The sequence below is a fragment of the Cyrtonyx montezumae genome, unplaced genomic scaffold (genome assembly GCF_038088225.1).
Source record: "Cyrtonyx montezumae isolate F1298 unplaced genomic scaffold, pur_monq_1.0 scaffold_12, whole genome shotgun sequence".
NCBI classification, from domain to species: Eukaryota; Metazoa; Chordata; class Aves; order Galliformes; family Odontophoridae; genus Cyrtonyx; species Cyrtonyx montezumae.
The window spans coordinates 20,732,322-20,748,240 of record NW_027071848.1 but is presented as its reverse complement, the minus strand read 5'-3'; the positions used below and the strand labels follow the sequence as shown (position 1 = coordinate 20,748,240).

At 42.3% G+C, this 15,919-nt stretch overlaps 1 protein-coding gene across 1 annotated transcript; it reads right to left on the bottom strand.

Moving 5' to 3' along the window:
• Positions 1-9,476: 9,476 nt before the first annotated feature.
• Positions 9,477-15,008, bottom strand: CCNA1 (cyclin A1). The gene is made up of 9 exons (XM_065730378.1): positions 14,551-15,008; positions 14,290-14,461; positions 13,341-13,584; positions 13,006-13,130; positions 12,171-12,394; positions 11,198-11,402; positions 10,269-10,382; positions 9,931-10,064; positions 9,477-9,594 (listed from the first exon to the last, which is right to left on the bottom strand). The coding sequence occupies exons 1-9, from the start codon at positions 15,006-15,008 to the stop codon at positions 9,543-9,545; spliced, it is 1,728 nt and encodes a 575-aa protein (XP_065586450.1). The 3' UTR covers positions 9,477-9,542.
• Between the last annotated feature and the right edge of the window lie 911 nt (positions 15,009-15,919).

Sequence of the window (15,919 nt, the reverse complement as noted above, 5' to 3'; positions counted from 1 at the left end):
ATATGCAATTATTTAAGGCTGTATACTTCTGGAAGGTATGTCAGCAAAACAACATATCTGTGATTCACAACTAAGCAGAACAACTGTTAAACCTCCGTCCTGATCTGGGCTCTGTTGTTAGCATTTGGTCAGCCTTGGATGTCATGGTGTCCTGACCATAGGCAGCCTAAGTCTTCACCAGCAGTGTGCACAAGTACATGCAATGTAAGCATATATAAAAAAAACAACAAGCATACAACATGGGAACATACTAAAGGGCAGAGGCTCTGTTTGAACACCAGCAGTTCAGGAGATCCACTTTTTTACATAATGTTGCTCTCGCCCTTGACTACTATTTCAATTAATATTTCGGTATTCGTGCTGTATAAACTCATAGGGCAAAATAAGCCACTCTTAAATTAAATTTCCCTGTTTTGTTTGCACATCCTGTGGGACACAGGAGGACTGAGGTGGGACTGTCCCTGGAGGCCACCAGCCTTGAGCAAGGCTAACGTCAGAGCCAGAGCAGATGATCAGGGCTGTCCTGCCCTGGATGCCTCCAGGGATGAAGGTCCCACCAACTCTGGGTAATCTCTGCCAGTTCTTTACCAATCTCACAGTGAAATGTTTGTGTTTATTTTCTCCATGTGCCAGCTGAGTTCTCCTCGCTGTCATTTCTGGCAACTGCCTCCTAGCATGGGCTATGCTTCTGGGAAAAATCCCATCCTGCCTTTTTACAGTGAGCTTCCTTTGGGCAGTTAAAAACAATTAATTAAGTTTTTTGTTAGTACTTTTTTTTTTTTCTTTCCCTCCAAGCTCAACAAACCCTGCTTCCTCAGCTGCAAGCAAAACAGACTTGGGTTGAAGAAGATTAACCTAATTTATTGTCAATAAAAATAAACATTTAATTACTGATTCAGGTAGTGGCATATAGAGAGACAAACTTCAAAACAACAGCGTTCTGTCCCAACTTCCTTAGGCTCAGCTTTGCTTCAGGCCTCCTCTCTTTCTCTAAGTGGAGGAGGGTCAGCCCAGGATGGCTCCTCTGCTGCTCCTTCCTCCTCACTCTTCTTGCTCTGGCATGCAGCTGCTCTTTGCGGGCTTCAGGGACATCAGCTCTGAGGCACCTCCTCCTGCTGTGACACTGGCCTTCCCTCTCTTGAGTCCTCTTCCAACTGGCATTTTCTCCCCTTTAATATACTTTGCTCCATGTGCTGCAACGAGGCTGTTGGAGCTATATGGAACCAGCAGTGTGCTGCATGGGGCAGCCCCAGACTCTCTCAAAGAGCAGCCCTGCATTCCCCACTGCCAGATATTGAACATAGATAATCAAAATGACACTTTAATCAGATGACTCCTAACTCTGTCATCACCAGCTATGAGTCCTTTTCCACCCTCAGAGATACAGGAAGCCTCTGCACAATCTCGACAAAAAAGATAGCCCTGCACAGCTCAGGCTTTGCTATTTCATCCACCTGCCCAATTTGGACTGCTATGTACACAAGCTGTGTATTGCACTTTACCTTAATTCCTCAAAATTTACATCAAAAAAGAAGAGTTATGAAGGCCCAACCATTTTTGGCCATCTAAGCATTACTGAGGTAGGTGATCCTAGAAGCAAAGTAGGGCCTGAAATCCACACCACCACCTCTGAAATTCAAAGAAATATCTTGAAGAGGTTAAAATCCTTTAGTGGCACTAACCTCAGATAAAAACAGATGGTGATATTTAATACTGGCATAATCCATGCAATTAGTATGTATTAGCAGCGCTACTCAGTGTAGAAGACATCTGGCCAACTCCTGCCTAAATGATGGCTTTGGTAACTTGCCAGGAGGCAGAGAGACTGCCTTTGGTTTGTGTACACTGGAAAAAGAATGGTGAATCAGCTTTCATTACAAGTAGGCTTCAGCAGGAATCATATCTTCAGCAGTGCTTTAGCTGCCAGGACTTAAAATATTAATTTAAAAGTTACTGTCCTCAGAGTCTTTACAGTCCAGTGACTTAGAACATATACAAGAGACATGACAAGTGCTGCATCCCATTCTATGAGGCCTTTGCTTAAGAGGATATTCAGAAACTGAAGAGGAGTGCTATAAACACACAGTCTAGAAATAAATATTTCCTCTGGAAAACATCTGGAAATAAAAAAGAGATAATTTAATCAATGTGGTTACATCATCACATGGGAAGAAAATGCAGTTAGCAAAGGGCTTTTTAACCAAGTTTGAAAAAGGAGAAATGTAAGGATGCAAAACTAAAGTCAGCTACATGTAAACTAGAAACAGAAAGTTTCTAATTGCAAGTGTGACTTAGCAGCAATCAAACATGTGAGAGATATTCAGTTATCAGAATATCTGGCAATCTCACTTGACTTTAAAAATCATTGTACCTGTGTAGACAAGTGTCAGACAAAGCCTCTGTATTCTCTGCTAGATATAGGTGTGTATTAAGGAAGGCTTCTGATACCATATTAAGCAATAAAATAAGTTCTTATAGCCAGTTGCAGTGCAGAGCTTTGGCAATCTCATTAACTATTGCCCACAACTACCTTAACACAGTACTTGTCTCAAATAACAGAACATTTTTCTATGGATGAAGTACAGCATGAGATTGTTCATACAGAGTAACTTAAAACTCCAGAGAATAGAACTACTGGTCAAGCATGTAAAAATCTGCTAAGGTGGATCGTACAAAGTACTTAATAATCAAATACAGAATTAATCCAAATTAAGCAAAAAAGGTGATCATATTAGGGGCCCTCTGAGCAAAAAGTAAAACAGGAATTCAGCTCCTGTACAATCAGATTGGCCAAATGGAAATCAGCTGCTTATTTCTGTCCAAGCATTCCCTAACAAGCAGTAGAGCTTTATAAAGTTTATTCACTTGGCTTTCTACAGTGAAACACAGAACTTTTCTTTAAGATACATACATTAGAGGAATTTTACCTTTTACAACGTAATAAAATGGATGCTGAACCAGAACATTTCATTAATGGTCTTTGAGAAATCACAGAATAGTTTGGGGTAGAAGGAACCTTTAAAGGCCATCAGGCCCAACTCCCTGCAATGAACAGGGACACCTAAAGCTCAATCAGGGTGCTCTGAGCCCCATGTAGCCTATCCTTGAGTGTTCCCTAGGATGGGACATCCAAATCCGCTCTGGGCAACCTATTCCAGATCCTCAACACTGTGGGCTGTGCTACACCTTTCCATCCTCTAGACTGTACTATTAGTGAGGATTGCCATGACCCAGGTGCAGGGCCTTGCACTTGGTTTAGTTGAACCCCAAGATTCACCTGGGCCCACCATCAATCATCACCATCAACCTAGGATGCACAGTATAGATAGGAATATTTTACAAGTGTAAAATTGTAAAAGCATAACCTCTGAACTGTCTCAGAAACTGTATCAAACAACAGAATCTACTGGTACAACCCCTACATACAGCCCTACTCAGTGATTTATGAGAAACTGAGAGCATTGGCAGTAGTTGTACTGTAATTTTCGAGATAGCTTAACATTCATTCGGTAAGAAGTAAAGCTATTTACAGAAAATACAGTTTTGTGACATATAATCTGGCAAAGCACAACAGAGCTTTCCATCCTGATTACTTGCTGTAAAAATAAAGCCATCAGAGTCTCTTCACTACACTTGTCTTCTCCTCCAGGTGGAAAAGCAGACAGGATTACCAGCTAAAAAAAGATTAAGAGCCAAATTCACGTGTTAGATTTGGTTCAAGAAGATGCTTTTAAGAATGGGCATGCTCTCTTCAGCATAGTACATCATTCCTGCATGGTGGAATTATTTCTATGCTGGCTCTGAGCCAGAAGCCCTGCACAGCATTATCCTCCTAGCAAAAGAGCCTCCCCAGAGCCACATCCCTGTTTCACATCATTTGAAAGTTGTGAACAGCCACTGGGTGAAGATAAAAAGATGAAGGGGTACAATGTTCAGCTAGCAGATGCACAGCCATACACACAGAACAAAAGTTGTTCATGAGTTCTTAAGTACTTGCTGAAGATACACATGCAGGTGAACTTCCTCTCTTCTCCTTCATGTCTACTACTCAAGTATAGGAACGCTGCTAAAGTTGCTGCTATTACACCCAAAACATTTCATCTAGCCCCTCATGAATCTGTGTACACAAAAACTGGCTCAGCAGCCATGTTAAAATGCATCTGCACAGGTATCTACAAAAGCTCAAAAACAGCAGGGAAGCTGGGCTCAGTCACAGCCTGTCAGTGTAGCTAACCAAGAAGGAAATGCTTCCATTTGATCCAAAACTTATCAGTAATAAACTCTGTATCTAACAATGATAACAACACTTTTTGATGACTGCTCTGGATGCAAGCCATTGACTGCCAGTGCATATCCAGCTCTCTATTTCGAGGCTAAGGCTGAGTGTGAATGCAGCTTAGAAATAGCTGCAAAGAATAAAATATAGATTTGGATGGGTGAGCAGTGTGAAAGTAAAACTCAAGTAGGGAACAGAAGAAAGAAAATATGACTAAAACCAGGGGAAAAACAGACACACCACAGACTGGACAATAATTAAATTACTGCCCTATGTACCATTCTCTATCTGGCTATACATTACTTTGAAAGAAAAAAATGACACTGAAGTTTTCAGTGAGAAAGAGGAGCTTATTCTAACTTAAAGATTATTATTAATTTTCTATTCTCCCTCTGCTAAATGAGAGGAATCTCACAGGAATTCCCATTTCTTTTCCCCTAAACAAACTCTGTCAGACTAGAAATGCTTCATCTGCCCAGCTTGCAATATAATGAAATACTCCTCAATCAGGCCTGCTTCAACATGATCATAGCAGGTATGTTTTCTGAAGAGTTTCCATTATATTTTTCCCCTCTTCAAAGCAGGTTTGATATTTAAGTTCACATCAAATATCCTGGTTTGTATAGCAAGGAAAAACAGATGTAATGGGAAGTGTTGGGTAAAGTAGTGGTGGAAAAAAAAAAAAAGTCAAACTCCAGAGTACACAACTGTGGAAATAAGTTTTTATTTTCTTTCCATCTTCCAAGCATCCCTGAAGCACTACACGAGAGCCAGACAAGCTGGGCTGACTCTACATTACACTTTAATACATTCTTGTGCCATTTAATGGAAAATAACACTGTTGTTACAGTGGGTCTGCACGTTGCTAGTCTGCTCCCAAAAATAGGTAAAAAACGACTCTAAGAATGAATAGCCCTTTTGGGAAGAGTCTAGGGTGAAAGGCCTTCAAGCCACGGAACAAGAACGTTGGTGCCCTCTGCTGGCTGTGTTCATTGGACACCATCAGAACACAGAATCGGCAGTCTTCTACTCAAAAGTGAATTTCCTACTTGGTTCTGGAGAACACTAAGAGGTCAGACTTTCTTTTATCTGGCTGATCCTGAGAACGCTTTTATTTCTTCTTAAGTACGTGTGATTTGCGAGAACCTAGTTCTGTCACCTCAACACCTCACTGTATCAGAGGGAACAGCACCTCTGCTGTGGCTGCTCACCTGCAGTGCCACCTATTTTGCTAAATTCAGGTATTTCTAACCTCCTTATGAGGGGCAAAGAATGAAATAGAAAATGATTTGGGTTTGAGACGCATGACAGTCCAGTTTCTGCCTAATAGTGTTAGGGTTTACAGTGTTTTATAGTGAGCAGCTCACTGATTAGAACCAAATGCCTAATCTGTTGATGTCTGATGAATAATACTGTGGGCTCTAGGGCTCTCTTTGCCATTTTTTTTCCAAGTTGTTATGGATCAAAACAAAAACAATAATAAACAAACAGAAAAAGCAGCTTGGCTGCAGATGGTGGAAAGAGAAGACCTATTTCTTGCCAGAACTCACTGCTTATTAAGCCTGTTCTTCCAGCACTTCACTCCAATAATGCTCCTGTGTTCAAAAAGAGTCTGAACATCTGAAAGACAAGAACTGAAGGCTCCCTTACAGTTTATCCACATATTTACTGGTAGCAGCAATAGGGAAACTTGGCCATTCTGGGCACGTTGCTAAGACAAAAGACATGCAGACAGCAAGCACTCAGCGCAGCCACCTACATACCCTGTTGGCTCACACTGGCTATTCTGTACTGCTCCAAACCTGCTAGCTCTAAGCATCATGGAAACAAGCCAAATGGAGACAGACATTTGGCCAGGAACCAGTCCTTGATCAGACCACCATTATTTCCCAGTACCAGCATGGCACAAAACTCCAGGAAACAGAGCCATGATTTTGGATTTCTTCACAGGGATTAAGGCCATCTAGACCAAATGGTCTTTCTTGTCATGGCTTTGTTTGGACACAAGTTAACTTGATGAGAACTACACATGTACTTTAGGACTAATTCAATCACATGCTCTGTACTTTTTATGGGTTGTCCTGGAAGTTGCTCCTGTGCTAATTCTCTTAAATGTTTGCACTGTTGCCACTAAGAAATTTCAAGCAGAGCACTGAATAGATACAACTGGCTATATTAGGAACTCATCACACAGACCTTTTGCAGAGCTTTGTATATCTTTGTACTAAGTGGATCCACTCTGAACAGGCATCCAAGAGGAAGTCCAAACCATACAAGAACCATAGATCAAACAAGAACTAAAAATTCTTAAAAAACAAATGAAACAAAAGCAATGATAGTGTCAATTGTTTGACACAATGGAAAAATACAGTTATCCACTATAATTAGCAGAGTACCTAATGAAGTCTGTAAAACATGCCACTTGCCAGGGCTCTAGGGTGAGAGGTAATGGCCTTGAGTTATGCCAGGGGAGGTTCAGGTCAGATATTAGGAAATATTTCTTCTCAGAAAGAAGGGTGAGCAATCGGAAGAGGCTGCCCAGGGAGGTGGTAGTGGTGGAGTCCCTGTTTCTAGAAGTGTTCAGGAGATGTGGCAGTGAGGGACACGGTTAGTGGGCATGGTGGTGATGGGCTGACAGTTGGACTAGATGATCTTAATGGTCTTTTCCAACCTCGATAATTCTATTTCTCAAATTCTGAGTGATATAGGATGGGTTTGTGTTCCCTCTGGCTCACATCTACCCAGCAGAGTCCACATGCATTTCAGAATAAGATCTTTGTATGGAGATAGGAAAATTGCAAGGAAAATACCCAAAAAACCCTTAATTCCAGGAAACAAACAATGCTGCTGGCTCTTTTCTCATCCTTAAAAGCAGACACAGAAGCTATTTCAAGGTCAGTCACAAAGTAAGTACCAACCACAGTTACCAGAGCTAATTCTAGTCAGTTCTGTAAATGACAAGTAGGTGTGTACACAGGCTAATCACACAGCCAGATTTCCCAGCAATGCAGACACCCTTCAGTCATGAATTAACAGATTAACTGTCCTGACCACAGTTAAATCACTCTCCTTAATTACCCAATTACCTCTCAGACATCCTTAACTCACTTCACAGGAAAAAAAAGAAAATAAGAGATTCTAGTTAAAACTGTACCTTCCCACAGAGCATTATTTTGAATTCAGCTTGTGTCTATTAACCTTAAGAGAACAACAGAATAAAAACAGCTATAAAGAAAAATTTATCACTGGCTATTCATGAATACCAGATTCAGTTGCAATATTTAATTCTTTTACCAAAAACTCACAGCTATAACAAGGAAGAATCTGGACCAGGGAATTGTGGTATATCTAGGTCCTCTGGAAGAGACAGCTCTGTAGAATGGAAGCTGCTAGAATAGATCAGGCAGCTTCTTGTTATAGAGTTAAGAAAGAACTCTTTAATCATCATGAGCCAAAATTTAACTTTTCAACTTGAGTCCCCCTCACTTTGGATTATTATCATTCAAAACCCCTTGTCTGTTGTCAGATTGTTGCCTTACCAGTATATTTTACTCCCAGCATGTCAGGCCAATATATTTTAAATTGAAGGGAGAAGACACTGCAGCCTGCATAGAAGTCAGCATCCAGCCTTTGTAATACATATGTTGAGACTCAGGGAGGATCAAGCTCCTTTGCAGCAAAGTTAGCTGAGCAAGATAAAGCCTGACAATTCTGAAGCTGCAACAGCTTAACAAAGAAAATGAAATCTTATTTGTGGTTGCTATTAACCAATAAATGGGATTGCAAAAAAGTGAGCCTTCCTCTGTTTAACGTTGATTCCCTGTTATTTCTGTTACAGGATACTGCTGTAACTGAAGTGAGAAAGTCTGGTCCTGTTTCAGACCTCATACACAGCTGTGATCCCATTTTTTCCTTCATCACAGAGGTACTGTGTCAACACAAGCTTTCTTTTTGGGTTGCTTTTATCTCCCTTCTTATGAATACAGATTTCCATACACTTAATTATCTCCAATGCATGTTTTAACCTGTTTAAGTGTTTTGCATCTGTATTTAAGTATTATTAAATCTACATTATGCCACCTTCATCATCAGAATGCCCAACAGAAATAGCTATTATCCTCTTATTAAACACAAGCTTAAGAGGAAAACCCAAAGGAGAGGAAGGACAGGGTTAAGTGCCATGACAAACATGAATGAATGGAGAATAGCATCCAGCTTTTACCTTGTAGTCAAGGCTAACTTGTACAAGAATAAGAATTGTTCTTGCCCTGAGCCAGATAAATTCAAAGCAAAATGAAAATTAAAAATAGAATATGAACCTTCAAAATAAATTCTGCCTTGAATAGTTTTTACAGTATTTTCTTTTTGCTTTGCTTTTATTTTAAATGGCTAAGAGAATGTTTCAGACTTACCTTGTCCTTTTGACAAGCTGAATATAGTTATGTAGTTGACAAGGTTAGATAACACACAGGTTATTGAACTACTTTGGAAGAAGTTGCATTTTAAAAATATGCAGGGTAAGCATTCTCATTTGATGTGGTTTTTGTTTTTTACTTTTTTAGGGTGGTGGTGCTCATTATATACTACCTGGTGAAGAACTGAGGGGTACAATACAGCACAGGAGCTCAGGATAAGATAGTTAAGAACTTAGAAGGAAAGCTTCCCACCCCCTGCCCATTCCTTTCTGCTAAGGGTGATGGTTTCTCTAGAAAGTCAGTTTCCCTTTCACCCATCTCCCCAGAGAAAATCCTGCTTTACTGCACTGTATGTGGGAGTTTAATTTTTACATGAGCACCTATGGTCATCAGTATTCATAGACCACCTCTTTGTGGATGTGATAGCAAAAATAGACATGTGTTCATTGGTACATCATCTTGTCTTGGAATAAGACACCGCAGACAGTCAGCCATGCCTATGGAGATTGTATTGGATCAGAGGACCTGCCTCTTACCCATTCCAGGTAGCTTAAATGGCCATCTCATAGATTTTACAATTAAACCTTTCCATGCACCACTATTGCATATATTAACTGGAATCAGAAGATTCAGAGGAAGTGTAATAAGACATTTATTAAAAGTGCTATCAATAATATTAAGAGCTATAGTCTAATATCCTTATTTTTAAAAAAAGGCATTAAAAATACTAGCTAAGAACTGTTCTGATTGCCATGTTTAGAGCACTGCAGGTCATGTGTCTGTATGAGATGTCAGACCAGCTCTGGTCATCCAGACAAAGTAAACATAAGTCCAGGATTGATCCACCATCTCTAGTGTAGAGGAAGAACTGCTGGAGGTTCCAGAAGAGACACTTGCATGTACCTGGAACAGAAATGCAACCAATGAAACTACTAGCTTAGCTGACAAATGCAAACGTACTTTAAGGAACCTTCTGATGAAACACAGTAAGGAAGAAGCCATCATGCAGTATTGCAAGATAATTGTGATCCACTATATCTGTATACTTATGAATTAACTTCTGGACAGGAAAGCAGAGTTCTCATCTCAAGATGCTGAGGAAGGCTTCCATGTCAGCAACAAAAGCTGTCCAGTATAAAAATTTATGACCAGTAGGAGTTACAGCCCAAGTTGCTCAATCAGATTCATCCCATGCCTTTAACCTCCAAGAAAAGAAATGCTAGCTTCTTGATTACTTACTTAGACTGTTTATACTTCTCCTTAATTGCTTGCAGTTGGCAACGTGGAGCATCAAGGCATGTCTTATGCAGGTCAGTCAGGCAAGGCACGATCTCACTTAGTGAATATCCAGTGAATGCAGCAAGTGTTTCTGGCTGGTAAGAGGAGAGGAAAAAAAAAGTGTTATATCTCAGGCTAATTTAACATTCATTAATTACACAGACCCATTAGCTTGGGAAGAGCTACTCATCCTTGCATTTCAGCCTTTATAATAACATGATTTGAAACCACTCCTACTTCTCAGGAGATTTCTAATTATAAAATGCTAGTGCTGAACATTAGTATGCAGTTATTCTTACCCAGAATGACCTGTTCACTGTATAGTTTGCTAGACAGTAGGCTGCTGCAGCAGTTTGTGAAGGAAGGTACTTCAGAAAAGGATCAGCTTCAAGGAGACTCAGTTCTGCAAGATACTTAACAGGAAAAAAGAAAAAAAGCACAAGTCCTTCAAATAGAGTGGCCCTGATAGAACTATGCCAATATATTGAGCACTTCAGTTGGTTACAGGTCCTGTTTCTATGTAAGAAATATGAGTTACACATCTGGTGGGTAGTATTCCAGTCCTGTCTATCTTACAGACCTTTCAGCACAGTCCAACAGGAACAGGAAGATCACACTTCTGTCAAAGCCTAGATAATCAACACACAAATTCCTATCACATCTTTTAAGTCTATCTGCAAAATTACACCAGTGTCTTGTCAAAAAAAATAAAAAAGAAAAACCAGCACACACCATCATCTCCTCCCCTGAGGATTTCCCTCACATAGGTTAATCTCAGTGAGTTGGAAACCTGGGCTAAACAAGCACCTAGGGAACAAATCTGGGCTATTTGAATAAGCACTCTACTAATCCTACAGTTTTTGAGCTAAGCAGCAGGTCAGAAGTTTCACTATAAGCTTGAGTGACACCATTTGGAAGCATGGTTTCCCCAGGCAGTTATGTGGGAATATGCTGTGTCACTGTGCAGCAACATGAAGAATCATGCCCAGGTCAGGCTTCCTATACACACAGTTGAAGAACTAATCCCTACCACCTTGCAGCCAAGATAGCTTGTCTGTCTGGTCGACTAGATTAAGTTCAGTATTCCCACACTTTTTTCTAGAAGTCATGAAGCATGAAAGCCTGCATACTGATGGTAGTAGCCTACAAAGCATAGGAAGAGTCACCAAGGTTGGAGAACACCTACAAGACCATCCAGCATCTATCTTAAGAGAATGGTTATTCATACCCTTGCAAAATTCTCTGTCTTGAAACAGACTCCATGCCTGTGAATATACTGCAGCAGGAACTGGTTGATGGTTGGCACTGTGAGGTCAAAAGCCAAGACTTTGAGAAGCAGGTGTTCCATTTTCAGCAGCTGTCTCTTTGTGTATGTATCATCTGTAATATACACAAATTCATCCACTTCTGGTGGGTAGATCTCTTCATATTTCCTGAAAAAACAAAAAGCCATATTTGTCAGCTTAAAAACTAGGGTACCAGAACTATCCACTGGGCCATATCAAGATGGGCATATGACATTGCTAAGACTAACTTAGAAGTCTTATTTTAATCTTTCTCCAGTATAGGAGAGCCTTGATGATCAAACTGGGGGTTGAGGGCAAAGATATTCACTAAATAATTAGCCAAGATAGACATACTCATATGAGCACTCTTGACTAATAGAGAAACTCCTCTTTAAGAGGAAGTTTCAGTAACACCACACACTCCAGACAAAAATACACGCACTTCTAGGCTTTCCTGGGTACCCTGTTTATCTAAAACAGTTTAAGATTAATTGCAGATTGCAACTTTTAAGCTACTGTGGGCTAGTGGCCTAATATAGCATTGTTTTTGCTTCTGGTGTTATGGTTATAAGGTTCTCTTTACAGTTCCTCAATAAAGGATATTAAATGCTTAGTTTCACTAGTGCTAAAGTATGTCAAGTGGCTAATCACAGAAACATAGAATCCGTGGAGTTAGAAGGGACCTTTAAAGACCATTTAGTTCAACTCCCCTGCAACAAGCAGGGGCATGCACAGCTAAATCAGGTTGCCCAGGGCCTGATCCAGCCTCTCCCTGAAAGCCTCCAGGGATGGGGCACCATCTTAGGACACCATGAAAAGCTACCTACCACTGCAAGATTAAGTCCTTCAAATTAAACTAAAAGATAGTCCAAAAATAAATTTTACTCATGGAGATTTCATAAGATAAACACTCACGCTGCCAGAAGAATTGCTGCTGTTCCTACAAGCTGCAGCTTCCCTCTGAGAACAGACATACATGAGAGAAACCTGTCCAGGTAGTTCACTGCCAAGTACAGCGTCTCTGTTTGAAGTTTATATTCTTCCCCTACTTCCACCAGCCAGTCTACTAAGATGGCACGCATCCCTGATGTGATATCTGGTTGCTTCCTCATGTAGTAGGGCTTGGGCCTGTATTTCACCTGTTCAGAAAGACAACTTAAGAATCAGGATGCTCACCCCAAAGACAGCCACTGACAGCTGAACTGACCAACGCTCTTTATACTTTTGCTAAAAGGAGTATGAGTAGCTCCACTATTGGTAGTTAGTTTGGGTGTAATCATAATTACAGTTCCAGGGGCATCTCTAGAAAAACTGATAGGAACTACCATCTTAGTAGCAAAAGAACAAAGGGTGTCTCCTGGACTTGTGAAGTTCAGCATTTGCTATCGACCACATTCAGAGGGACCCAAGAGTGATTTTAAACACATCAGATTTCTCCTACCCTCTTACTAGAAGACTGCACTCCATTAAAAAGGTAAAAAAAAAAAAACCACTACTATAGCAGAACAGTCCTCAAGGTCACATTCAACTGTGTTATTATTTTGCAATAATCTACTCACATCCCACTTCCCAGGACGTAGATTAAAGCCTGAAAGGTCTCATTACAGTCTAGAAGATTCCCAAGAATTTAACTCCAGTAATGGCTTTTACTGTTGGCTCAGGGACAGCCTAGAGTTACTGTATGGCTTTGCAATATTGCAGCCTATCAGGAAGATTCCACACATCTTTGCATTTGTTAGAAGGCACTCACTTCAGCTTCTCTGAGGTACTGATGAATGTCTTCTGCATACTCTCCCACAGTCATTAGAGTTATGGGATCTCCCATCTGATCCTCAGGCCAGGATCGGAAGGACGTGTCCACTAGCATTGGGGATCCTAACAGGAAAAAGAAGCCAGAAAGACACTTAGTTAATTAGTCTCTTTGTCATCTCTGGGCATTTCTAGCATAGAAGTGTTGTGTATCACACTGATACAATTAAAATTACCTTAAAATAAATATCACTTCATGATAAGCTACTCACTAGCTCACTGACAGAATGATTCATAACCACATTACATGTACCTGTGATACTATGTGAACATTACCTGTACTCAGATCCAGCAGTAGGTGAATACTGGATGTCATGGCACTAGTATCCAATTCACATAGGCTTGTTTCCAGCTCTTCATCCTCTTGGCAGTTGTAGTTTTCTTTCTCATCTGGTTCATCAATGTAGATAGCAAAGTTCTGCTTTGACGTAGCACTGACCACACAGTTGGATACTTCATCTTTTCCAGCTGGAAGGAAAGCATTCTCAGAGCCAGATAAGCGTCTGGTAGCAGCAGTATTCTGAAACAGAGCACACAGTAATGCTGTGGCAAGACAACTCAAGATATCATTTGTTTTAGAGAGGCATAACACTTTCCTTGGCTAACAGACAAGTAAATACAAGTTTGTTGGGAAACCCAGCAGCTAAAGCTTGTACATAGGAAGTACTGCTTGCTGCTGCAACAGAGACCTGACAGGAGGTGACAGGCAGTGGAAGTCAGGAACAGGAGAGCAGCCTCATTCCCACAGAGGATAGGGCAAAGACACTGCCTAGCTCTAATCAGCTGGTAACTGCAAGGTCTGCTCCATGTTCAGTTAGAGCATGGAGAAGGTGCTACAAAGTACAGTAAGTCAGGGTGATGAAAGGAAGCATCCTGGCCCTGTCACAGATTTAACAAAGGACACCGTGGGCCAAAAAGCACTTCGGGTTAGTAACCAAGAGTTTGAACTTAGGAACTTCAGTACCACAATCCTCCCCATCACCTACTATCCACTGACTGACCTACAATCTCCACACAACCAAAACCAAGCAGTCTGCAGGCACACTCGAGCTGGATGAGCTCCGTAAACCACCACAGCCGCTTCACCAGCCAGATCCAATAAGAGTCCAGAGAGCGAACACCTGGGGAAAGCCTCGCCAAGGCCCACTTTCCTTGCATCAAAAACCCAGCCCCCCGAGCCGGCCCACCGCAGTCCTACGGCGGGAAGGTGCTCTGCGGCGCTCACCTGCGCTGCGGGCCGCTGCTGCCCGTTCTCCACCAGCACTCCCAGCACGGTCCGCCCGCCGCGCGCCGCAGCGGGGAGAGGCTCCCGCCGCCCCGCACGGCTCGGCTCCACCGCGCGGTGCATCGCCACCACCGCGGTAACCTTCCGGGCAAGAGGAACCGGAAAAAAAGAACTTAAAATAAGAAATTGAAAATTTAAATCAATAAACAATGAGTTTAAAAGTAATAATAAGTGAATGGATTTGCTTACGGAGCCCCACACCTGCCTCGGAATTCTCTGATGGAGGCAGCCGTCCCAACACCGCTCGCTGCTGCCACCCGCCGCTCCCTATATAGGCGGCGGCTTATGGGCGCGGCGGCGGCTGTTGGCCGCGGCCAGTGGGAAGCCGGGGCTGTAACCACCTGTGCCTCCGCCGCCGCCGCCCTGGTAACCCAAGCGGTCTCAAGTCGCCGTGGAGACTCCGCTAGGGCCGGGCCGGCCCGGCCGAGCAGGACCCGCCGCTGGCCGGGCAGGGCGCGGGGCGGGGAAGTGCGGGTCCGCCTCCGCCCCGCGCCCGGTCCGCTCGGACAGGTGGCGGTGGTGTGAGCGGCCTCAGCCCCGCCGCGCGTGGAGCCTGGCGGCGGCTTCTGGGTTTTTGAAGCCCGAACCCTGGAGGACTCGTTAGATAGGGGAAAAGCAGAGGGGTTTTTAAAGGCAGGGATATGAATAAGAGTTTGCATGTGGTGTCCCAGAGATGAGTCGTTTGTAGTGAGAGGGGGAAGGGAGAGGGATTGGTAAAAGCGGGAGGGGTGTGTGGGAAGTGGGAGCAGGCAAAGGAATGAAGACCAAACAAGATACAGCTAACAGGCAACGCTGGGAATAACAAGAGGTCCGTGATTACAAGGCCAGCAGAGAAAAAGGCCGAGGGAGGGTTAGCTTCACACAGCACTGAGCCCACTGCAGCATTCCGTGTCTTTGGGCTTTGGTTTTCACTGAGGAGGTCAGCAGTGGTGAGGATACCAACACTGAAAAGACCAAAAAAAGGTCTCTAAATACAGCGACCAGGTATGAAGGAAGCAGGTCGTTTCAGCCTGGTGCTGTCAGAGGTCTTTGACAGATCATCTACCTGTGAGCTGTGACAGGACAGGCAAGTTAGATAAGAAACACCATGAGGTGCCCAGCTCAAAAGCAGAAAGCAGGGTGGGTCAGGAATCAAGAGAAGTTACCTTGAGTTCCCACAGAAGTCTGTGAACAGTAATTAATCACTAAAAACTGATCCTTCAGAATATAAGAAAAAGGTGTAAAATGACAACAGCAGCTTTATGGGAACAGTTGAGGTCAAAACAATTTCACTCTCCCCCTTTGATAAAGGAAAATGAGAAAAGATTTTATTTGGATTTGACTCTAACGACACTTTATCTAATAAAGTCTAAGGGGGCTACTGCAGAACTGGTGGTGAAGCTGAATATGGGAGCAGATCTCAGCAGCACACTAGCTGTGTGAGAGAAATTAAGCTGCAGTTTATCCAGAATTATTAAGATAAACTTAATGATTTATCTTTAAATCATTAAAAAAGGATATCCATGACAATCAGGAGCGACATCTCCCTCTATGCAGACATTCATGGCCTGCTTGGACGCCCACCTGTTCA